The sequence below is a fragment of the Mastacembelus armatus genome, chromosome 5 (assembly GCF_900324485.2).
Source record: "Mastacembelus armatus chromosome 5, fMasArm1.2, whole genome shotgun sequence".
NCBI lineage: Eukaryota > Metazoa > Chordata > Actinopteri > Synbranchiformes > Mastacembelidae > Mastacembelus > Mastacembelus armatus.
This window is the reverse complement of record NC_046637.1, coordinates 12,395,224-12,421,272: the sequence shown is the minus strand read 5'-3', so window position 1 is coordinate 12,421,272 and position 26,049 is coordinate 12,395,224. Positions and strand designations below refer to the sequence as shown.

At 37.3% G+C, this 26,049-nt stretch overlaps 2 protein-coding genes across 2 annotated transcripts; both read right to left on the bottom strand.

Annotated features, from left to right (window-relative positions):
* Positions 1-7,365: 7,365 nt before the first annotated feature.
* Positions 7,366-8,963, bottom strand: LOC113130119 (green-sensitive opsin-like). Its single transcript, XM_026306452.1, has 5 exons — positions 8,579-8,963; positions 8,225-8,393; positions 7,892-8,057; positions 7,556-7,795; positions 7,366-7,464 (listed from the first exon to the last, which is right to left on the bottom strand). The coding sequence occupies exons 1-5, from the start codon at positions 8,961-8,963 to the stop codon at positions 7,366-7,368; spliced, it is 1,059 nt and encodes a 352-aa protein (XP_026162237.1).
* Positions 8,964-20,239: 11,276 nt separating this feature from the next.
* On the bottom strand, positions 20,240-24,379 carry synprb (synaptoporin b). Its single transcript, XM_026307399.1, has 5 exons — positions 24,274-24,379; positions 23,602-23,726; positions 21,043-21,241; positions 20,689-20,880; positions 20,240-20,602 (listed from the first exon to the last, which is right to left on the bottom strand). Exons 1-5 carry the CDS (start codon positions 24,295-24,297, stop codon positions 20,240-20,242), a joined length of 903 nt encoding a protein of 300 aa, XP_026163184.1. The 5' UTR covers positions 24,298-24,379.
* Between the last annotated feature and the right edge of the window lie 1,670 nt (positions 24,380-26,049).

The window sequence follows — 26,049 nt, the reverse complement described above, 5'->3', positions numbered from 1 at the left end:
TGGAACAGGGGGTCAAAGGGTCACTTAAATAGATTGGGCTAAACCATGCATAGTATTTAGTGTTTTATTGGTGTAATGTTTTAGGGTTTTAGAGGCCTGTAAATAACTGCCAACAATTTGTTTAGTGCTGGTAGAGGCCTGAAGCTAGAAGACTCCTGAACAACCATGTGGGGTCTTTTCCAATATGAGTCCACCCCTTTTTGTCAAGCTATATAAACCTGACTCTGTAACAGAAAGACAGAGAATTCTGTAAACCTCTCTCCGGGCACCCATGAGATGATTCATCACACTTGTGTTTGTTTCTGAGAATTAAAGACTCTCAAATTTAAAGAAATTTCCACTACAATTTGGCAATGAGGGGATGGGATGGACATTCCACTGACCAGAGCCTGTTCTAGACCGAAGGAAAACCCACCGGTGGTACAATTTTAAAACAAAGGGAAAGTTCAGCTCCGACAAATGGGGGCCTGAATCCTGCCTGAGGTCTGGGTATGGGTGGCGGACAGTGGATGCTCCATTTATTTAATCAGTGACTACAGTGTTATGAATCATTTATTTTGTATGTTTGTATGTCTTGAATAAGGAAAACCCTAGGTGTGTGTTTGGTAGCCTTAAGAGACAAGGCAATCACGTGATCTTTGTGATCCCTTCATGGTAGAGAGACCAGCGAGTCTGAGGGTTAGACGCAAGATGACAAAAAAATAATCCTAAAAAACAAAAAACAAAAAGGGAAAAAAAAGAAACAACGAGAAAACCCCACTGGCTGAGGATTACAAAAGTAAGTCTTCCTATGGGAAGCCATTTGGTTTATTAAGGAAACGACCCGTATGTGGAAAACATGAAAATGAATACAGCACTGTAGAAGTGAGCTATTATTGTTGATAAGAACCGCTTTAGAAATTGTCCCATATCATGAAATGGGCATATGAACAAGGTGATAATTTCATAAGCTTTGTGGTGACTCCATCAATGTCTTGTATGCACAATGTGTGTACAATAAGGGTGTGTTGCTCAGAATGGTAGTGTCATACAAACTACCTGGCTGGAGTGAGTCATCCAAAGTTAGTGTTTGTGTGATAAGATCTGACCATACGATGACATTGAAAGATCAGTGTGAGTGAGAACTTATTGTGTGTGTATGTTATAAACCTAGGAAAGTTTAAGCACCAGCCCCAGTGCTAAAATACTGGCAGATAAATGAGTTAAATGTGTGATTATAGAATGTTGTTACAAGAAAGAGAAGAGGAAGTGTAAAAAGGAAAGCAAAGGAAAGAAGAAGGAAAAAAAAATTGGCACTCTTTTCAAGAGTGGGAAAGGGAGGCAGAAGTAAAATGACAAATCTGCTGCAGAATTAATGGTAAAGTTAGAAAAGTGATGCTGAGGAAAATAAGAAGGACAAAACAGAAAGGTAGGAGAAGAAAGTAGAAGTTATGTGTCGCAGGTTTGTCAAACTCCGTTGGGGAAACATCAGACCCACAACACGGCACCAGTGGGGTCACAACAATTCACCGCCACGATGGACACCCTGTATGAAGCTGTTACAGAGTCAGGTTTATATAGCTTGACAAAAAGGGGTGGACTCATATTGGAAACACCCTGTATGAAGCTGTGCAGACTGCATTTCCTTTGAGAGTCTGCTGGCCTGAGATTCATAATACCCGACAAAAGGAGGGTAAGTCAGCAGCTGATTATCGCACCCGCATGGAAACTGTATTCGCTGCACACTCCGGAATTGACGCAGATAATGCGGCATAGACTCACCTGTTGAAAACTGCATTAATAAATGATCTCAACCTGGCCCAAGAAGCCTTCATGTGTCGGCTGGGAAACAATGACTTTGCCAAACTTATGGACACATGTCTTACACGCAGAAAAGAACCGAGTGGAGTCAGACATAAACCAGGTAAGAAATCTCCAAACTGCTCAGCAGGGAACTAAGCAAACTTCACAGAAGGGGCATGAAATCTTGACAGAATAATACAAGAGGAGGTAATAGGAATCAAGGAGTTTCACAAAATCAGCTTCAAAGAGAACAGTTTCACACTGATGTAAAATGTTACACCTGTGAAGGACATGGACAGATATCCTGTAACTGACTGCTACAAAAAAAAGACTGCTGAAATACAGTTGAATGATTGGGCCCCAGGAAACCCATATAATGACCCATGAATGATCTAGATATGGAAATACCATGACTAATAATGTAACATTTTGTTTCCTCTGATTGGTAATGTCTTATGATAACTGTGTTGACACTTTGTGTCAAAAGGGGGGAATGTGGGAGATTTACACACCATGGAACAGGGGGTCAAAGGGTCACTTAAATAGATTGGGCTAAACCATGCATGGTATTTGGTTTTTAGGGGTTTAGTGTTTTATTGGTATAGTGTTTTAGGGTTTTAGAGGCCTGTAAATAACTGCCAACAATTTGTTTAGTGCTGGTAGAGGCCTGAAGCGAGAAGACACCTGAACAACCATGTGGGGTCTTTTCCAATATGAGTCCACCCCTTTTTGTCAAGCTATATAAACCTGACTCTGTAACAGAAAGACAGAGAATTCTGTAGACCTCTCTCCGGGCACCCATGAGATGATTCATCACACTTGTGTTTGTTTCTGAGAATTAGCAACTCTCAAAAATTTCCATGACAACACATTCTTGCAAACTCAATATCTTCTTATAAATTGCTTATGAAAGCCACTTTAGCTTATTAATAGTAAATCAATTACTTTACTTACTTTCTCTTCATCTAATTCACTTCACTCCATATAACAACATTTCTTAGTGTAATGTACCTGCAACCTCTTATTTTTCTTACACAAATATACCCTAGCAGTTTTTGTAAAACTCACTACATAAGTCACAGCTACTTTGTGGGTTTACATATTTTTTTAAGTAATACAAGAAAAGATAAAGTCATATGTTCACTTCAACTTATACCAGGTGTGGCCTCTGGGAGGCGATGCTGGCCTCTGTTGAAAAAATCCTGCTTCATGAACAGTTTATTTCCCATTATAATTTTGACTCTGAACTCTGCTCCATTATTATAGAAAGAGATCCATGCACCTTTGCAATGCATCACTTAAACACACAGCTTTTCCTTACTATCTGTTGAGAGTACTAGTACTATGTAGAGTAAAATGTATAAAATTCATAACATTTCTAAAGAGCCTGATGAAAAGTGAGCCACAGTACTGAAAATAAATTCGACCAACACTGGTAATCTTGTCTTTAAAGATAAAATGACATGAAAGGATTGCTGTTAGGGTCTTACTCTTGAGGAATAAGCAGCGGAAGGAGACATCTGCTGGCATAAGTTTACAGGAGAGGATGTGAAGCTTGTGCGATGGCTCAATTTTTTCTTTCTCTCTTTGCAAGCTCTAATAGGACAAACATTCAGTTTCAACACTGCATCCTAACCTTATTGAATGTAGGATTAATTGCAAGTCATTGCACTGATTTTAGATAGACATACAGTACCTAATAAAATGGCTGGCAATAAGACAAGAATATGAACTAATCTAAGTAAAACAACAAAATGCCAGTCCAACACAGCAATATCATGATACCCATTCATGCCCCCTGAGTAGAGAGAGAGAGAGTGATCTGTTGCTGTTGTTGATGCTGATGTTTATGCAATCAAGTTATCATGTCTGTTTATTATAATGGAACCAAAGGTTGTGTGTAATCATACTGACCTACTTTTTGCTGTTGTTATTTTTTCTCTGGTCCTGAGCTGTAGCTTGCACAACTATCAAAATCTACACTTTACTGCTATAATATTAAAATATGTGTGAAATGAGTATTTGATCAAACTGTTGCCTCTAGAATTTTTTTAAACCATAAAACAAAGTTAACCATATTTGTGACCATCATTTTGACAAGAAAGTGAGCATATACCCAATGTAGAAGGATGAACTGTGCAGAGCCTCAATTAAAAAATAGTCCACCAGAGGGTGCACCAGCAGGATGCTATATGCACTATTCTGTTTATATGTAATGTTACATCATTACTGGGGTATTCTAAAAAAATTATAAGGCCATCATTTTTATGAATTGTTGTGTTTTACAGATTTCACTGTGGATTATAATGACTTAAATGACCTATTTAAAAAGACGAATGATTATGGAAAGCAATTTCTGTTTCAGTGTTTCACACAGGCTTTATAGGAGCATGTCTTTTAATAACATGGGAAAATATTTTTAAAAGATTTTAAATAATGATTATAACTTCTCAAATATTATGAGTTGTAATATTATGCACTAGCTATACAGGGGAGGGGGAAGCATATTAGATCACAGATTCTCAGGCATCACGGGAGAGTGTCTGACAGAAGTAAAAAGTGTTCAGTGATTTAATGTTTATCCCACTAAAACCACAATAAGACACTTTGACAGGAGCTTCAGTATAATTTTAATATTCAAATACAGATTTTAATCACTTTTACATAAGTTAGGAAGAGAAGAAGAATAAAAGAATAAATTTGAAAGAGCAGTCAGTCAGCTTCAGGTACGGGAAGGATAGTTGGAAAACAAGCAGGACGGTGGCCCTCGAGGAACATGGGTTGGGCCCCTAAAACTAAATGTTTCAACTTTAAATAGATTTTATCCGAACCATTACTGCATCTATTCTAATTTTAAGCTTTTTTTTCAATGGTATTGTAATTGACTGAATGTGCCATTATGGTGTCTATTTGTATTGAATAGTTATATGCACAGAGTAAAAATAGCATTTATGTATTCTGTGGAAAGTTGTTGGCATGTTATTTTTTTTATTTCTTACTGCATGGAAGTTTAGTGTTTTTCTTTCATTCTTAATGGGTTGATAAAAGCAAAGTATGCTGTTTTAGACTTTGCTACACAACTGCACAGAGATAATTCAATGAGCATAATTTACAAAGCAGCTAACATTACATTCTGTTGTATTGTGAACTTTTGTAAGTGGTGACTTCTTATTACTGATCCCTAAAGAGAAAAATCCAATCATAAAAAACATGTGGAGTGGATTCTAAATCTTGACTTTGTAAATTGAGGAAGACAAGTGTCTCCTCTAATGGCATTCTGTGACTTCCAGACAACCTACACAATACCTCTGAATGGTGCAAAAGGTGTGAATCCAATTTGTGAGGACTGCGGATTACAAAACGGCCAAACTAAGTAAGCAGATAAACACAAGCTCCTTGTTCTGGAAATCTCATTGACATACTTATTAGAGCTTTGTGCCAGATGGTTTCCTGTTTGTACAACCAGGACATTACCAAGCGTGGTTGTATTATTTTTAGACATTGTATGAATCACTGTCTTTTCTAATGCCAACATTTTGAATGTTTGATTAAAAGAAACACAATTTGTTCTGCAACAACTGTAAATTAAAACACTGTCCTTTGTATATTTACTCTGAACCACTAAGCCAAACTAAGTCAACCAACTCAAGTGGATGCTTATCGGTCCAGAAACTTCAATTTAGTTGTTACTGATATAAGATAACTGTTATTAAATTCTTAAAAAAAAAAAACACACACACATGAATACATTAATCATATTCAGTCATTATCTCACAGTAAAGGGGCTTGTTATGCCAGGGAACCAGAAAAACATGGTAAAAACAATAAAAAGGAAGATATATGATTGCAAAATCATTCATGTAATGGTAATTATTTTTTCTATCGTATCTGATTTTCTAAAAATTTGTCTTTGATAAGAAAACCCCAAACTTAGTACATTAAAATAAGCCAATAGTTGCTACACCATTTGCCATTGTATGCCAAATGCCCTGGTAATACTTAAGTTTAAGAGAAAGCAAAGTGATTTCATGAGTATTATAGTTTTATCCTCAACGTCTAATAAGATAATTCTAATGAACTAAGACTCCAATGACGTAAGTCTACTTTCCGCATTACAGTCTTGGCCATGCTGTGTTACAATTGTTCATTGGCTCAACTCACACATTGCGAGACCTACAGTACAGTACCTACAGTCCTCAACATAATACTAAAAGTAAAACCGAAAAGTCCATACTCAAAGAAATGTGTGTGGAAATATACATGAAACATTGCTTGTTAATTAAAACAAGTGTTTTGTTTAACTGCAGCATTTAGTTTACCATCAACTTTTAACATTTACAAGCCAATAATAATGAGATAACGGGTTATGGCTTGTTTAATTAAACAAGAACATGATCTCCATTATCTGCTGGAAGAGTTGGGCCATCTGACTCTCACAATAAATGGATTAACTCAGTAATCTGCAGGAATAGAAAGAACTGCGCAATGAAAACTGTCAATAAGTGATATATATTTCCCTATGCATGACTTTGTAAGTACTCACTAACTAATTATAGATAATTTATTTATTATAATTTATTTTCCTGCAATATGTTCTTATAATACAAAAACCCAATACCTCTGGACAATCCTCTAGCTAGGCCACTTCACCTACTATCTTCTCAAGACTGCACAAAATAATTTCCTCGTATGTATTTTAATTTGTCATTTTACTTAGCTTATGGAAACCTATAACTAATTCTGATGGTAAAAATGTAAAATCATGAAAAAGAGAATTTCAATTTTTATAGTGGTGGATCTGCAGTTTATTCTGCAGTGCAACACTAGAATTCAGAAATAGTAGCTAAGAGGTACGAGGATAAGAAAGGGTTACTTCCTGGTAACTTCATTTTACTTTCCAACACATTGAATTCTTGGCTGGAACAGTTACTGAACAGCAGTGCGTTCTGGTGTGAGAGCAGATGGTAGCATAAGTGTAACTTGCATTACACAGCACCTCTGCCTATGCCCCTGCCTACACCATATGATGCACCTTGCTGACAGGTGAAAAATAGCAGACAGTACAACTCCATTTGTCACAGGCATAACTCATGGCTGTCTACTCCTCTGAAGAGGTCAATTGTGGATTTAGCAGTGTCAAAGAATGTTGTGTAGAGGGGACTGAGGTTAAGTAAACCTAAGTAAACTTTTCAGGGTGGGGCATGGGGTTGTACTAGCCGTGTGATAGACTGGATCATTCGTTATTCTAAAGATGATTAAATTCGCAGGATGCAGCTATAGTGACAGCACAGAATGAGAATTAGATGGATGGATTGCCTATCCAGCATGGTTTTAACCATTTTCAGCTCAGTTTTATAAAATCCCTGTAAAGCTGTTGATAATGCAGCTCACTATATAAATAAATCTGATGTTTCTCATTTAAAAGAACACAAGTCACAAGCCTGATGTTTCAAGAAACTCATTATGACAACACATTTTCATGCATGCATTTATTTTAGTATGATTATACAGGGAAAAGGGAGTCGCAGAGAGCATATATATGTCTCTTTCTATATATATATATACATGAAAATATCTCCATATTTAAGAGACAGAGGACACTTCTGTCTTGCTGACAGAAACTGAAGACTCATCCTCCACCATACCGCCCATTCCGACAGTTGTCATCATGCAGTTTCGGAACTAGAAAAAAGTTAAAGAAGTATTAAACTAAAACATGCAGTGTGGGTAATTTAAAAAAAGGCAAGGCAAGATAAATTTCATATAAACAAACCTGTTTGTTCATCACCACATAGATAATGGGATTATACAGAGCTGAGCTCTTTGCAAAGAAGGCAGGGACGGCTGCTGCCATGGCACTGAAGGCAGCTCCCTTGTTCAAGAAGATCCAACCACTGAAACTGGCATATGGAGTCCAAGCTATCAGGAAGCCAAAGACCATCAAGATGCACATACGTGTCACTTCCCTCTGTGCCTTCTGTGTGGACTCTGACTCCTGCTGCTGGGCAGCAGCCTAAAGACAAAAAAATAAAATTAGCAGTCACAGTACAAACAGTTTGTGAAGGCTTTAAATGAATAGCAGTTATAAAGTAATTTATATATCACCTACAGCTTTGACTGTAAGCACAAGGCTTCCATAAGTGAAGGAAATAATGAAGACAGGAGTAAAGAAGTGAACGAGAAACATGTATATGACATATGATTCGTTGTTGTAGCCTGGTGCCAGAGTGTAGTAGTCAGGTCCGCAGGAGCATTGCATTCCCTCAGGAAGGTATCTGTATTTTTGAGAAGAGAAATTACTGGACATAAATAAGACTTACTGTATCTAGCCTCAGGATTATACTTTTACACTTCCCTTTACACTTTTACACTTTTCAAATCTGTTTTTTCAAAATTAGTCATATGTACTGCAAATAAAATTATGGATATGAATATGAATTACCTGGACCAGCCAAAAAGTGGAGGTCCAGCGCATGCGAAAGCCATGATCCAGGTGAAAATGACTCCAGCTGCTGCATGAGTTCCAGTGAACTTAAAGCTTCCCATAGGTTTGCAGACAACAATGTACCTCTCAATAGCCAGGACCACCAGAGACCAGAGAGCTATTTCACCTATAGAAGGAAAAAACAGTGTCTTTGTGGTTATCTTGATAGAGTTTTTGTATATACATGAGCTTTAAGATTAACATTCATTGTCAGGTTTTACAAATGCCTTTTACGTAACCTGTCATTCAATTATGAGAGCTTTATGAACTAGGACTGTTGGAAGTGGAAAATGAATACTGTAGACTTTATACCTCCCATTGTGGCCATGAATCCTTCAATAGCACAAGCAGTGGGTCCAAGAATGAAGTAGCCATTAAGCGCAGATATGATGGTCATGGTGAATCCGAAGCAGCACATGATGAGTCCGGCCACAGCAAGGTTGACCAGGATGTAGTTGAGAGGTTGCCGGAGCTTCTTGTGCCGAGCTGTTACATACAATGTCAGACCATTGATGGGCATTCCAGTGCAGGTCAGGAAAAACATGTAGAAAGCCAGAAGTTTGAAAAAGATGGGATCTGCCAAATAATACTGTGTGTATTCATAAGGACTTCTAACAATCCCAGTCCTGTTGGACATGGGGATGTAGAAGTTGTTGCCCTCTGTGCCATTGGGTTCCATTTCTTTGCCATAAGCCATTTTTGCCTGTCAGTTGTTCTGTCGATCTTCTTCATCTAAACAACCCAACAGTGTTGGGGGCAGAGTCAGGCTTGTGCAGTGTGATTTTTATACCTCTTCACTAACCCTAGTGACAAATTGCCAAAATAGGATTACAGGATTGTAAAGTAGCACAGAAGTTAAGAGAGGTCAGTAATTAAGCTTAATATTGGATAGAGAGGCCAGGGCTCAAAGTAATTTGCTCCACTTTCCAGGTCTGGATGAATCCTCTTAATCCTGATTAAAGACAGGTTTTAGAACATTATCTGAAGTAAGCTTATTGTAAACAAGCAAATCGAGTCTATCTGTTAACAGAAATGGAATATAGTATTCATAAATATGTGGTCATTAGTATGTAATCCCCAGAAAATGCAGACCATTGCAGTTTCTTCTCCTTCTTGTGTTCTTTAATGGCGGTTTGCAAGCCAGGTAGAGTGCATTACCACCACTTAACTGGAATATGGAAAATCATTGAGTTCAAGGAAACTTTATCCTTTTTATATCTTATCCCTCATTTCTATAACTTTAATAACAGTTACTTTCTAGTATACTATCTATAGATGAACATTTAATTTTAAACATATTTTTAGATGCAACCATTTTTCCTTCCTGTTGGATGTTTGCCCATTCTATATAATGAATTGTTTAACTTTGTATGACCAATTCTCAGTCTTGTAATCAATACTCCTCTTCTCAGCTTCCACTGATTTTTTGTGATCTTCTGACTTCTTTCTGCCAGTTTCCTTGAATACTTTTTGTTGATACTTTTGACTTCGTCTGTACTTATAGTAATGTATGATGTTACTAACTTAGCTAAGCAAGCTAACTTTAAAGCTTGCTTAGCAGTTGCATCAATTCAATTCAATTCAATTCAATTCAATTTTATTTGTATAGCGCCAAATCACAATACAAATCATCTCAAGGCACTTTACAAAAACTAAACCTAAAAACCCAACAATTCCCTTATGAGCAAGCACTTGGCGACAGTGGAGAGGAAAAAACTCCCTTTAACGGAAGAAAAAACCTCCAGCAGAACCGGGCTCAGTTTGGGCGGCCATCTGCCTCGACCGGTTGGGGTGAGTGGATAGAGCAGAGAGAAAAGAACAGCAACAATAAACAACAAATAGACACTGCAGGTTGGTGGGACCAGTAACTGCACATCAGCGATATACAGCTCCAGGACCAGGGACACCTGCAGAAGGTACAGAGAGAACAGAGAGAGAGGGAGAGAGCACAAACTAGGGGAGAGAGAGAACACAAGGTTAGTAAGATTCAATGGTGGAATATACATGAGGTGGGAGGAGAGAAGAGAGGGGAGGGGAAGGGAAAGGGGGGGGTTAGGGTAGGGGAGCTCAGTGCACCGATGGTCCTCGGGCAGTCTAGGCCTATAGCAGCATAACTAAGGGATGGTTCAGGGTTGCCTGAAGCCAGCCCTAACTATACGCTTTGTCAAAGAGGAAGGTTTTAAGTCTAGCCTTAAAAGTATAGAGAGTGTCTGCCTCCTGAACCCAGGCTGAGAGCTGGTGAAGCAGTCTAGTCGGGATGGGGTCTAAGAGACACGTTGATGATTTCGATGAAGCAACTACTGATGTAAATTCAGAGAGATCTATGGGAGAGAAGCAGTCTAAACATAACTGAGGTCCTACAGATGATTCAAGAGCTACTGTAGTAGAAGATTCATTTATTGCAGGTATAGGAAGCATGTGCTGAATTTTATCTCTAATAGTTGTGATTTTATTTGTAAAGAAACTCATAAATTCATCACTGCTGAGAGCTAAGGGAACACTGGGCTCAACGGAGCTGTGACTTTTTGTCAGCCTGGCTACAGTGCTGAAAAGAAACCTGGGATTGTTCTTATTTTCCTCTATTAGTGATGAATAGTATGCAGTTCTGGCTTTACGGAGAGCTTTTTTATATGTTAGTAGACTGTTTTTCCAGGCTAGAAAAATTTCCTCTAAGTTTGTGGAACGCCACTTCCTTTCCAGCCTTCGTGATGCCTGCTTTAAGGTACGAACATGTAAATTATACCATGGGGCTAGTCTTCTCTGAATCACTAACTTCTTTTTCAGAGGGGCTACAGAATCAAGCATTTCACGCAGTGAGGTTACAGCGCTGTCAACAACATGATCAATTTGGTAGGGAGTGGGATTGAAGCAACTGCCCTCCACTATGTTTATACTTGGCATAGATGTAAGTAAAGATGGAATCATTTTCTTAAATTTATTAACAGCGTTGTCGGATAAACATCTGCTGTAGTGGAATTTTCTTCCAAACGCTGCATGATCCATCATTTTAAATTCAAAAGTTATTAAAGAATGATCTGACAAAACAGGATTTGGGGGAAAAACTATTAGATGTTCAATTAACATCAGCATCCTCATTGCCATCAATACCTACATGAGCAGGGATCCATAGAAATTCAAACTTTATTCTTTTCTTTTTCATTATCTATAAAGAAACTAGTGTTTCATTTAATATATCTTGATGCTTGATTCTGATTTCCCAGTTTGCATACTTGTAAGAGTGGACGAATTATCCATACAGAAAACATCCATATTTACATTATCATTCATTCATTCATTCATTCATTCATTTATTCATTCATTCATTCATTATCTATACCTGCTAATTTCTATTTAGAGTCACAGGGATCTGCTGGAGCCCATCCCAGCTCTCTTTGGGTAAAAGGCAGAGGTACACCCTGGACAGGTTATCAGTTCATTTCAGGGCATTAACATTACATTATCATTTTCCATTCTTTTTATCGCTAATTGTATAGGCACCATCTCAACTGTGAATACTGTCAAATGATCAGCTTTTCTTTGCTTAATAACTACTTTCCTTTTTTGGTTCCCCACTGCTGCACCTGTTCTGCCTGACTCTTTAGATCCATAAGTATATACTAATAAACCCTCTCAATGTACAGTACTTTCCTACATAGACTGATTTGGGAATAAATTAGTCTTTACTTTCAGCTCTTCCTTTAGATCTAAAGTCACTTTTTGTTTTTTTTTAATCCATGGTGACATTTCTGTTCACAATATTTTATGATGTTTCCTCTTTATCCTGATAATTTGTCTCATTATATTCCTAATCTTCTTCTTTTCCTTTCGGTTGCTCCCTTCAGGTGTCGCCACAGCCAATCATCTGCCGCCATTTAACCCTATACTCTGTATCCTCCACACCCACACCAACTATCCTCATCCTCCTTCACAACATCCAAGAACCTCCTCTTTGGTCTTCCTCTAGGCCTCCTTCCTGGCAGCTCTAACCTCAGCATCCTTTTACCAATGTATTCACTGTCCCTCCTCTGAACATGTCCAAACCATCTCAATCTGGCAACCCTGGCCTTTTCTCCAAACATCTAACATGAGCTGTCCCTGTGATGTACTCATTCCTGATCCTATCCATCCTCGTCACTCCCAGAGAGAACTGCAACATCTTCAGCTCTGCTACCTCCAACTCTGCCTCCTGTCTCTAGAGACCAGTGCTAAAACTGTCTCTGAACCATACAACATTGCTGATCTCACCACTGTTGTGTACACCTTTCCTTTCATTCTTGCTGACACTCTTTTGTCACACACCACACCTGACACTTTCCTCCACCCGTTCCAACCTGCTTGCACACATCTCTTCACTTCTTTTCCACACTCTCCGTTGTTCTGGACTGTTGACCCTAGGTACTTATAATCTGATAAATAATAATATGAAACCATACTGCTGCTCACAAATGCTCACTTCTGACCTCAGCCTAGCCTCCACTACTCTTTCCCATAACTTCACTGTTTGACTCATCCATCTCCCTCCAGAATTTCTCCTTCTCTTCTATCTCACATCCTACCTGTGGGGCATAACCACTGACAACATTCAACATCACACCTTCAACTTCCAGCTTCAGACTCATCACCCTATCTGACACTCTCTTCACCTCCAGAACATTTCGAGCAAAATCCTCCTTCAGGATAACTCCTACTCCATTCCTCTTTCCATCCTCACCATGATAAAACAGCTTGAACCCTGCTCCTAATCTATCGACCTTTCCACCTGGTCTCCTGAACACACAAGATATCCACCTTTCTTCTCTGCATCATATCAGCCAACTCTCTAGTTTTCCCTGACAAAGTCCCTACATTCAAAGTCCCTACTCTAAGTCCTACACTCCTGCCCTTCCTCTTCTCTCTATTCTAAGCGCTTGAGGCCTGTTCTCTTAACACTTTAAGATTTGATTCTGCTGCAATACATCCATTATCCATGATTGATCTCATTAATGTTCTATATATCCTCATCTACTCTGCTAGCTCCCCATTATCGTCTTGTTAGATACCTCAGTACATTGTTAATCTTTTTACACCTATATTTTATATTCTTGATGTATGTTTGTTGTTTATTGTTGCTGTTCTTTTCTCTCTCCTCTATCCACTCACCTCAACCGGTCGAGGCAGATGGCCGCCCAAACTGAGCCCAGTTCTGCTGGAGGTTTTTTCTTTCTTTAAAGAGTTTTTCCTCTCCACTGTTGCCAAGTGCTTGCTCATAAGGGATTTGTTGGGTTTTTTGTTTTTGTAAAGTGACTTGAGATTGTATTGTGATTTGGCGCTACACAAATAAATTGAACTGAATTGTTTTCCACGTCAATTTTTCAGCAAATATTATCCCTAAGAATTTTATCTCTTTAACTTGTTCTAATTTTTCTCCATTCAGTTTAAACCTAGTTGCTTTATGTGTATGCAAAACAGATGATTTGTTATTTACTGACTGAGAACTTGAACCCACACTTTTTTTCACATTATTTATTTAAATTTGCATTTTCATTTCAATATAACTATGATTCCTCCCTCTTATCCAAATAGCCCTGTCATCTGCATATGATTTCCTGACCCTTGATCTATAATAGAAAATAAAACCCCAATTCCAAAACACTTGCTGTGTAGAATCTACATAAAAACAGAATGCAATGATTTGCAAATATCATAAACCCATATTTTATTCACAGTAGAACACAGAAAACTTATCAAATGTTTACATTGGGAAACTGCCATCTACTTCCTTTGTACACTTCCTCTGGTTCTATAATTTATACCACTATTAACTATAATAGGGTAATGATCACTTCCTTTACCTTTTGAGCCATCCAAGAACCATTCATCCATTCATCCATCCATTCAGCCATTATCTATACCCACTTATTCCTAACTAGGGTCACAGGGATCTGCTGGAGCCTATCCCAGCTCTCTTTGGGTGAAAGGCAGGGGTACACCCTGGTGACCTACCACTCCATCACAGGGCCACATAGAGACAAGCAACCACACACACTCACACTCACTCTTATGGGCAATTTAGAATCATCAGTCAACCTGACATACATGTTTTTGGACTGTGGAAGGAAACTGGAGTACCTTGAGAAAACCCATGCAAGTACAGGGAGAACATGTAAACTCCAAACCAGAAAAGCCCCTGCCCGATTATGAACCCACAACCTTCTTGCTGTGAGGCAACAGAGCTAACCACTAAGTCACCATGCTGCCCCATCCAAGAATTATCACTACAATGTCACTTGAGGTTAAAGTTCAATCAATCATTAATTCTTTATTTCTATTATAATTATACCTGGTACCTTATCCATCATTTAAACACACTAAATTGTTTTCATCTATATATTGTTCCACAATTATCCCATCCCTGTCATTTTTTTTACTTCCCCATAACGTGTTATGTACATTGAAATCCTCACACCAAATTGTTTTCCCCTGTATCAATCTTCCCATCTCTTATATTACTATTTAGTTGACAGCAAGGATTATAATAATTTCCTAAATAAATTCAACGATAATTGATTCATGGTCTGTATTTATATAGTTGCATTATTTTTATATAGTTGATATAGATACTACACTATAAATACTATAACAATTCAAGTTTTAATATAAATAGCCACCCCACCTCCATTTCCTTTCTTTCTGTCTTTTCTGATTATTATTATCCCTGTAATATAAAATTCCATAAAGGTTTTAAACCAAGTTTCTTGAATGCATATTACTTGTGGTTTATTCTTAATTTTTGCTATGAATCTTTTAAATTCTTGTCCATTTGCTATTAAACTCTTTGTATTCCATTGCAGAATATGAACAGATATTTTGTGCTCCCACTTCCTCCTTGTGTGTTTGGACCTACCTCTCTTTCACCTCTTCCCAGTTCAGCCATTAATGCCTTTCTGCTGATCTTACAATAATCTTGATTGTTTTGGTTCTCTTATCCCTGTGCACAATACAATTTATAATATCCACCATAAAGAGGACAGAATCTTTTTTGTCCACTATCAAGGACTTATTTACCGTGTATAAAATCTCCTCTTGTTTCTTCCCATCATTTTTTTCCACTGTCGCCTTTACCTGTCTCATTTTTCTTGCTCGTTTCACTTATTCTGCATATGTTATCGCCTTAGTTTTCTGGATATTCTGTACTTCTTCAGCCTTCTTGCTAGGACTGCAACCTCTGGTTGCAACATTTTAGTTTAACATCTTTATCACATTTCCCATGCTCAAGAACCCCAGCACACCTGCCACATCTTGTTTTACCCTTACAGACTGTAGCTACATGTCCAAACTTTTGACACTTGAACCACCACACTGGATGACCTAATGCCATTTCCAAACTACCCTAAAAATACTCTTTTGGGTAACTTCTCTTTATCAAATACAATTAAGACCAAAAAGCTAGATTTAATTTCTACATCCCTAGTATTTTTTAGTCTCTTAACCTCCATAACTTTCTCTGCTTTAATATTGGTTTTTATTCCCTCTATTGAAACTCCTGTGGGAACTACTGTCATTACTCCTTTAACATTTCTCCCAGCTACAGAGATAGAACACTGTACTTTCTTCCACTCTATTTATGCACACCTTAATCAGTCTGATTACCAAACACTGGCTGTAGACAGGGAATCAAGTTTTATTTTAAAGGCAATGGCCTCTGTAACCTCCCTTGCACTTAGAATTGGATGGTGTGTTTTATGTTTTATACTTATATTTATACTTGGTTATACTTTTGGGACATGTAGCATTTTAACCAACATCATCCATCTTCATATGGATGGTGCCATTATCATGATTGGATTGTCTCACCTGCAGCGGCCTGGCTGTGATATGGCAAAGCTTAATGTCACAGGATGGAAAGAAATTGTCTCCTAAAGACTTATCTTCTTTAAGCCACATCAACACTGCTAGCAGCCAAGAAAGTCCAGTATCAAACTTCATCTCCTGTTTACTTGAAGAGAGCCCATTCCTAAAAGTCACAGGAAGCAATGAAGACAGATAATAACTGTAACAACTGGCTGTTTTATCCACATTAATGGTAAGCGACAGCATAAGCAATAAAATTCTCAATCCACTCTTAACTATTTACCAGTAGCTGCTGCTGCTATTGTGTGACTATGTAAACTTACTGCATGTAAACTAAAGGGGAAAATAGTACAATGGTATATATAAATGATAAACATTTTTAAGTAGTATTTTTACTGTCAGTCTACCCACTCTCTGCCCCCAGATATTCCAGCTTGCCAGCTGGCACTTGGTAACCAAAAAAAACTATCTGCATACCATACAGTGCAGTAACTCTAATGTCATAATGTATCTGCAGTGCAGTATGCTACGCTAAGCAGTTTCAGACAATGTACAAATTTAAACAAGAACTATGAAAAATGAAAACATAATGCGTAAACATAATGCATAATTTCTACTGAAGTGGAAGAAACAATGGCATATGTATCAAGTAAATGGTGTCAAATATTTAAAACATTAACAGCTCTGAGATGCGGTTTGAGAGTGTTCAGTTGATAAGATAGGTGGATGTTGCCCTCTGCAGGAGTGTACAATGAAGTGTAGGATGTCTTACATCACCCTAACATCCAGTATGTTCCACACAGTGCTCCAAATAAAAGTCACGACTGTCTCGTGCTCTCTGGGGAATACAGACACAACCCTTACACACCATTTTATAACATGTTACAGCTCTGAGGGGATTAATTACATATAAATACTCCCTTCTTCCATACCCGTCGGGATATCTATCTCATGATGTAGCCCTTTATTTCCTGCTGATAACCTGACCCTAATTGTTATGCTGTGGGCACACACACTGTAATTTTCTTCAAAGAGCCTGCTCCGGACACCTGCATGCGCTTAGTGTCTCTGTCAGGGGGCCAGTAGAGATGAGCGCTGCCTCTTTGTTCTAATTGCTCGGATCAGATAGGAGCCTGCATACAGAGGTCTTAATAACAAACTTAGGCATGTATTTCAGGCTAATGTTCACTGTGAAGAGGCCTGGACAAGGGTGATGGTTCTGCTTTTGTGACAATTTCACGCTTTTATCATAAGTTTTATTAACAAGATACTTTATGAGCTGTCCGATATTTTTAGTACTTTTATCAATTGTGATACTTGTAGTAGTTATTGTCACCACGACAATAACTACTACAAGTATCATCACAATTTTAAAAGAAAGATTATCATACTGATTAAATGTATTTGTTTTTATGTCTGACTTGGAGTCAGTTTAATCTTAATGATATATGTATCACTTATGTTGATTTGTTGCTTACTTCTTAATCTTTTCGTATTAACATCAAGCAGCACAATGTAAATAAGTCTGAGATTTTATTTTCTTATCCTTAACATGTTGATCTGATGTATCATTCTATTATTCTATAGACCTAACTTCTTGTTTCCGATCATTAGTAAGTTGGGGCCACATTATATTACTTTCCCAAATGTCACCAGATGGACTCCATACAAATGTACCTCAATTCACCAGTAGAAAATGTGAAAAAGATAAGAGAAAACCCTTTAACATGGTGATAGTGAGGGAGACACCTTCTTTCAGGCAGACAGACATGCTTTGGAGTTGTTTGGAATAGGCCTTTTCATAGAACTACGCCAGTCCAAAAAATCTTTGTTAATGGATTTCAAATGCTATAGGTTGTATGATGCTTGGTGTGGTTTTAGCTGTTGGTATTATGCCAACTGTTTTGGACAGGATGAAACAGACACTCTCAGGGATTGTCCCTCTGGCAGTTCAGACAATCCTGATACACAGTCTGATGCATTCTTTAATGTCTACTCAAGCGTCTCCAGAAGAGTCAGTATTCATTAGTAATTCCCTGCACTGGTTTCTCACATTTCTTTTTCAGTGTTTTCTCACTTTCAGTCTCCTCTGCTCTGTTTTTTTCCCACTGAAATAAAGAGACTGACAACTTTCACTCTGTAAGAAAAACTATAGCAAGAACAGCTTCACAGTGAATATGCACTCTTTGATATCAATCCCCAAAAAAGTTTCACTGAAAAAGTTTGCAGAGCAACATTTCAAGTACTTCAAGTAAAACCAGAAATGAATTTATCTGACATACACGTTACCAGTAACCGGTTTCTGTAACACAAAGTTTTAAGGCTTTTACTGTTGACAGAAAGGATCAAATACACATTTTGGCATATATGTTTTAAATTTCTATAGGAAATGAGATTCATTTCTGAAATGATAGTTTTAATGATCAATATAGTGCTGCATACTGTGACAATAAGTGCAATATGAGGACTGTAGCATATTTTATATACAAAAAGATTTATGTAGGAGAGTTCTGCTTTGACACAGGTATAATATGTAATTATGTATTTACACAAACAATAATTTAAAAAATACCATTATTTAAAGTTTCAGTGAGACAGTATTCATTACATATTTTATAGTCAGATAGATAGATAGATAGATAGATAGATAGATAGATAGATAGATAGATAGATAGATAGATAGATAGATAGATAGATAGATAGATAGCATTTTTTTTTCACTTTTTTATTGAGTTTCAGGTTGCAACCACTCTTGTACTGTTGTTTCTGGTTGCACAAGTTGTTGAACCCAAGTTTATCTATTCAAAGGAAAGTATTGTGACATCCCAACATTGGAATATTTAGCTTTTAAATAGATTATTATTTTATAATAAAATAAGTAAAAATAATGTTGCTGTATATTGCATTTTACATTATAGTCAATTATTACATTTAATGTAGCACAAATGTTACTTCATTTAACCTTTAACCTTTTGTCCTTGTAATAACTCAAGTCCTTAATACCTCATGTCTCAAAACCCTTTATTTTTTGTATTATTTAACTGCACTGACCACAAAGTGAAATTGTCAAGTGATCTCTGAGACGCACACAACCACAGCAATATCAGTTTATTGACAAAGATCAACTTTCAAAGAAAGAAAATGCAAACTAAACACCAGCAGAGCCTTTAGTAATCATCTATATGACATAAAGTTATTTAATTTCATGGTACAGCTGTTATGACCCTGGGTCATTATGTATGTGATTTGTTGTGTGTGGTTTGTTTGTTGTTAGCTCTCTCCTCCGCAGTTCTTGGTGTGTATGTGTATGTGTGTGTGAGAGAGAAAGGAGTGGGCGTGGAGAGTAGGTGGATTCCCGTGGTTGGTCGGTTCAAACTGGCTTGGTTCCTGGATTGATTCAGCTCTTCCGGGATGACTATAAGAAGCCCACTGACTACAGCCCGAGAGAGCTCTTCTTCATCTCTGCCACTCCCAAACCAGCACTCTTAGTAGTGAACTCTGTTGTGTAAAAAGCCGATCAAAGTGTGGAAATTGTTTGTTCGTTTAAGAATTGTTAGTTTGAGAAAGAACTTTTGTGACGTTACTTGCACTGTAAATATTGAGCACTAGAGACTCTTCATTGGGGTAAGAAGCCCAGTTTGATTTTCGTTTTCTCCTGTTTTTGGTTAGGAGTCTAGGGAAGGATACCTGTCTTTTTGTTGGTTTTGTTTTGTTAAGTAATAGTAGGGCTGCTTTAGCATTTTTGTTTGTTGTTTTTGGGCACTCGGAGTGTTAGAGTTATTTATTGACTATTTTCCCAAAATAAATGACTTTCGTTAATTGTATTTGGTGTGCTGCTGGAGTTATTTGAGAGTGGGAGAGTTTTGGAGGAAAACTCACATCGTGTTACGTACCGGTATCCCCTAGGCCGATCATAACACAACTTCATCCTCAACAGTCCTCAACTCCAAGTATGTCACTTTAGCCACAGCACAAAACCAGACAAAAATTATATTACATTATGAACCCCACATTTGACAAATAGATACCATAAATGTTTTCATTTAATCATCTATATTAAATTGAAAATTTAAATTGAAAATGAGTTGTTTTTTTTTTTTGTTTATTTTACTATACACAGCATTATGAAACACCAAGTCAAAATTACATCTCATTGACACATATTATTGGCCCCTGGGACGCCACTGTATTCTCCCTGTCAGGAACTGGTGGTTTACCAAGATATGTCTGTGGTAAGCTAAAGCCTACTTGTGACTGGTTGAAACTAGCTTGTTTGTGGACCCCCTTTGACTGACTGGAAGTGTCTTGTCTGGTGGGCTGTGGACCAAAACTCTCCTCTGACTGGTCAAAGCTGCTCTCACTGTAGAGCCGCTGTCGCATTTCACTGGAGCGTTTCCAAGAAGCACTCCTGGATGGGTACCTCTGACCTGTCTTGTACCAGCACGTCTCTTTAAAGACAAACCAAATATTTCCAATCCAGAGGATGACATTAACAAAACCAAAAACCTGGAAACAGAAAAATGAACAAGAGTGAATGGTTTGTTTTAGCCAGTTTAGTGTTTTAGTGCTTTGTTTCTTTACTGAATACCTACTGCAGATGTATTAAGACGTGACCAGAGAGGCTCCTGGGTAACTGTGCATCTGTTCTCCTGAGCTCTGCAGGCTGAACTGAGCAGGAGCACTTGTGTTGGGTTTGTGGCCAATTTGATTTCAGAAAGACTTTTGGCCCAACTACAACTGCTGACCAGCCACATGAAGGAGAAGATGATTGTAACGACAAAATCCTGCTCAGTACAAAGAAGCGAGGAGAAGACAAAGAGAAAAAGTCACATACAGCACAATAGTTAATGTTGTTTTGTGTCTTGTATATTGTATATGTAAATACAACAACTGGATATTGTGGCTCTTTAAAATGAGAAAATTAGAGGAGAGACAAACTCACTGACCACAAGTGGGCCTCTGTTGTTCTTCAGATACTTGTTCTGGTAGAAGACATAAACAATGGTTGCCAGCAAAGAGTACAGGAAAGCAAAAACTCCCACAGTCACAAAAAACTGAGCAGCTGCAGAAAAATCGCCATCCAGGAAAATAATCTCTTCTCCGTTTGCCTCACACAAGGGAGCCTTAAAATGCACTTGTTGTAACCTACAGGACAGAAAGTCTTACAGTGAGTAAGACAGTAATACAGGTTGTTAACTGACAAGTGAGTAGATTCACACTGTAGGAAACATGCTGCTTTAGCCACCAACTATGCTCTTGGCTAAAAAAGGAAGGTGCTAAAAAAAAAAAACAGAAGTAAAGCTGGTATTTTATAAAAACTAAAGAAGAAAGAATTTTTCTTCCCCAAGAGAAATTTGCGCATTGTTGCATAGAAAGGGGCAGATTCATGAACATGATTCATGAAGAAGCGGCCAGTGATAAGTTCTTCTGTAACGCCACTTTTCTATGTGACAAAGGAAGATATTCTGTAAAAACATTATGAATGTGAGAAAATTTACAAAGTTACATTTAGGGTAACAAAGGGAAGAGTTGTCACTGTAAGAGTACCCACACACAATGAGGATAAATTTTATAGCAAGGCTTTCTCTGAACTTTTCTTTAATATTTCTTTATATAAAGCATAAACTCTCGAGGCATATGAAGTGTGGAGGCTTTTGTTTCTGTTTTCCAGCATGTACCCTGTCTCTCACTCAATGTCAGTTTGGATCTGTGACACAGAACTGGCCTTATCAGTACATACAACAGATGCATGAATCAGTTATAACTTGCTGTATGATGTTAAGTTTGAATGCTGTGTCACTGTGACAGTATTGTTGGTATGGTGAGGTTGGAATTCAAACAAAGAAACATAAAACATAGTATGGCATAATTTAACTATTTATATTTTACCAAGTAATTAGGCGTATATACTCTGAAGGTAACAGCGCACCGTGGCAAAGGGCATGTTTTGACTGTGCTGCTTTTATCTTTGTTATAAATTAGGGAAAACTGCCAAATTTCAAATTTAACTCAAAATATTGCATTAGCATGTCTGTATACAACATACGCACATTTCAGTAAGTCCAAAAACTGTAATTCACATTTTTGCCTACTAAGGACAAAAATAGTCATTTCACTGCCTTTAAAGTATTGCATTTATAAACTGTATAACAGCACAAATTTCAAATGAACCGAAATTCATTTGGAGACAATAGGGTACCACTGGGTTCCACTGAACTAAAAGCTGAACTGACAACTGTTAATTAGGTGCTTAGCCATCACTGACTCTGAAACATAGAAAATGGGGGTGTTCGACCACACCACTGCACTTCTACACCCAACTCCAAGCACAAACACATCACCCAAATGAAGTCATAATTGTGGCCCATTGTGCTGTAAGATATCAAAATTTGGAACAGGCACAACCGTTTTCATTTCACATCTACATAATCATGACAACCAGAAAACTACTCCAATATTCCTGACATGGTCAAATATGTGAAAATTTTAAAGAAGCTTTAAACAAAAGTGGATATTTTAAGATAAACACCTTTCTATTGCTTCATATTTTATGCGTATTTGACAAATCATTTCTAGCTGCAATATCAACTGATTTGTGGATAATTGTATTCCTTACTGCCACTGTGACTATTATATTGCTCTGTATAAAGGACTAGTTGCTTCACTCAAAATAGCAACAAGGCTGACAAATAGAGTCACTTTTTTCTCAAGCTCCAAAAAGTACTTTTTTATGCAAAGCTGGTTGTGAGTCCATGCAGTTCTGCAGGATCAAAAATAAAACATGGGCAAGAAGGATAACATGTTCTGTTGCTTATCAGTGGTTCACTAAGCAGTTATATCAAGAGGCAGGTATATGGTGCAAAAAATATGTAGTAATAAAGTGGCAAAGTGCTGTAACATGACAAGAGAACACTTAGTGTTAAATCTTGACTATTTGGCCCCAGGTACAATTTTATCTAAGGAGGCACTAGAAGGTTTTATTCTCTGGGATCTTCAATTCGGCTGGCTTCCTTTTCAGTGGACCAGCCTCCCGATCTTAAATTGGGCAAGCTTCAAGAAAGAACAGCTCCTCTGCACTGAGCCTGACAACATGACAGAGTAGAGCTGTGCCATTTTTAAATCTCATTGTCTGGCTGACCACTTTCCTGAAATATACACAGATGATTACCAGGGACATGGCAGCTTAGGCTGAAAGCAAATTCTGAGTGTCTACTTAAATCTTCACTTGCTGTCAGTCACAAAAAATATATAAATAAAAATAGAGATCAATACAGACATTTCTTTCCAAATAACTAAAAGCTAAATTATTCTATACATATAGAAATATTTCATAATTGATGTTTGTTCTTTATGTATTCATAAGTTAATTATATAATAAGAGGCTGAAAGTTAAAAAATGGGAAACAAATCTACATCATGGGAGTTTTATGGAATTACTCTGTTCTAAAGGTTTGGGCATTTAAAACAAGAGTTGATCATGATGTTAGAGAAAACAGCTTCTTTACCTGAAGGGATAACCAAAATCAATGCTGATGGTGTGGTTACTCTGCCTCCTGTCTGCACAATCGACTTTAACCTGGAGATGACCATAGTACCCTCCACATGTTGCAAAAGCACAAATGGCAAAAATCTATGGAAACAAAAAACAGCAATAAATGGTCTTCCTGTATAATATTTACACCCTATTAAATTGTAGGATAGATTATTAAGATTTATAATTGGTTTGAAAACAAAATGTGAATAATTTAAAGGCTGGCAGACAACTAACGGAGGCTCTTACTGTGCACTGGCGGGTGGCCACAGCAGTATAGTCAGATTTAATTTGTAGAGGAAATACACAATTCTCAAGTCTCTCACTAATTTTGTTTTAGGCCTTTCATTTTCAGAGTATTCATATAGAGTGAGAAATTTACTTTGCGTCAGCAACGTTAATGTATTTTTCTTTACTTTTAAACACTTACTGAACAGTGCATCAGCAAACCAGACAGGCATTTCATATAACCATATATATATATATATATATATATATTTATACCATATATAATTGATCAAAAGCATTAAGATCATCAGTGTCACATTATGTAATATACATTACAAGTGAAGAAAAGCAGAATTCACTATACCCTAAACAATGAGATGCAAAAAAAAAAAAAAAAAAGAAGAAGAAAGAAACTTACCGGAGCAAATATAACCATACACATTTAAAAATCACAGTGGTCCAGTCTGTCTCCACACTGTTTTCAGCTCTTGTCATCAGTGTGAAATGCCACTGATGCACACAGGAAAAGGAACAGAGATACTCACGCAGCAGTAGGGAGGGCTGACAGGAGCTATCTTCCTGAAGGAGGAGTCTCAGCTTTTCTGTAACTCCACATTTAATTGCAAACATTGCTATAAAATGTAAATACAAAAGTTATCACCTTTATCTAGTTTAGATTTTTGTTATACTGAACAGCAGATTCTTTCTTTTTGGGTCAATTTCAAGGCTCATTTCTATTTACTTTTTGCTTGCATGAAAGTAGGAATTAAAAACAACTTTGAGTATTTTAGGTCAGTTTAAAGTTACTGTAGTTTAGGGTGTCACCTGTCATGGGATCCAGCAGCTTTGTGATGGTATGGCCTAATGATATATCAAAACATTATTTGGCATGAATTCATTTGGCACAATAACTGTGTATTAAAAGCTATATATTAGACCAATGACAAATAAAGTCAATTAATGTGAATTTCCTTAATTTAGGGCAACATATAATACATAATTTATCATATCTGTCAAAATTGGCACAACTTGTGCTGGTATGTGTGATAAACAAGGATGTGATTCTGGTGTCAGAGAGGGCCTTCTGTTATTTTGCCTGGTCTCAGTGATATAAGTGGGATGGACAAAATAATAGAAATACATACTAGTACAGCACCAGAAACTGCAGACTCCAAAATATACATGATCACCTCTCTAAGAGAGTTACAGCAAAAACTGAACATTATCACCACTATGATGGGAGAATTTATTGCACAACTTGTACTGTATGACTGCATACTTTTTAGGATTGTGTACTTAATGAAATACCAACTGAGTATATGCCTAGTTTCCCATCATCAGGGATACTTTAATTACATTATATTTTCTAATGATTGACTGATGATTAGAGCAATTGCAATGTTATTAAAATGATTTTGCTGACCTCTGTTGGTGATTAATCTGTATTACAAGTTTATTTTTAAGCAAGAATGAATTTTAAGTGATGGACATTACTGAGGAAAATTAATCAATGATATGGAACCTGAATTTTAGCCGTGATATTGATTCTGTTTCATCCCAGTCAGGGCATGGGGCCTTGCAGGGTTCTTTTCCAAGTTGGAGTTGGTCCACTGTGTTTCCTCTTTCATCAGGGGTTCCACTTCAAGCCATGGTGAACAATGCTAGTCTGCGCTCTGCATATTGTGTGCCCAATCCACTTCCATTCTTTCCTCTGGATGATGATGACGACAAACGGCTCCTAGTTGGTTTGGTGCCAGAATTCCTGGTTTGAAATATGCTCTGGTCATCTACTATGCAAGAGATATCACAGCCAGGTGCTGATTAAGAATTGTGCAGCTTGTGACCCAGACTCTTGGTGCACCTTCCTTGTACAACAGTACCGACTTGACATTTGTGACATTCTCAACTTGGTAAGATATTTAGCATTAGTCAGAATTTTAGGGCAAATTGAGTTATTGCTTACAAAGTAGCAGCATTACCAAATTGTGTTTCATAGCCAAAAAGATACACACAACATGACAGACATAAAAGATTAAATGGCTAAGACCTGGGGATGTTTTTGACATTTTTAACACTGAAGATTTTTGTGTTTAATTCTTTTATATATTTTTAATAACTGCAAACAGTGAATTATAATCAATACCTTCTGTTGCCACAGATTACCATGATTATATAGTGTGCAAAGTGAATGAAA

Bases quoted from the DNA above. Each gene is read 5' to 3' on its own strand.
- synprb (XM_026307399.1), bottom strand. From the start codon at position 24,297: ATGTGTATGGTTATATTTGCTCCG. The intron at 23,727-24,273 runs GTAAGTTTCTTT...TTGTTTCCATAG, and splicing joins GTATGGTTATATTTGCTCCG to ATTTTTGCCATTTGTGCTTT. The intron at 21,242-23,601 runs GTAAAGAAGCTG...TCTGTCCTGTAG, and splicing joins GATTTTGGTTATCCCTTCAG to GTTACAACAAGTGCATTTTA.
- LOC113130119 (XM_026306452.1), bottom strand. From the start codon at position 8,963: ATGGCTTATGGCAAAGAAATGGAACCCAATGGCACAGAGGGCAACAAC. The intron at 8,058-8,224 runs GTAATTCATATT...TCAAAAATACAG, and splicing joins CCACTTTTTGGCTGGTCCAG to ATACCTTCCTGAGGGAATGC. The intron at 7,796-7,891 runs GTAGGTGATATA...TTTTGTCTTTAG, and splicing joins TTGTGCTTACAGTCAAAGCT to GCTGCTGCCCAGCAGCAGGA.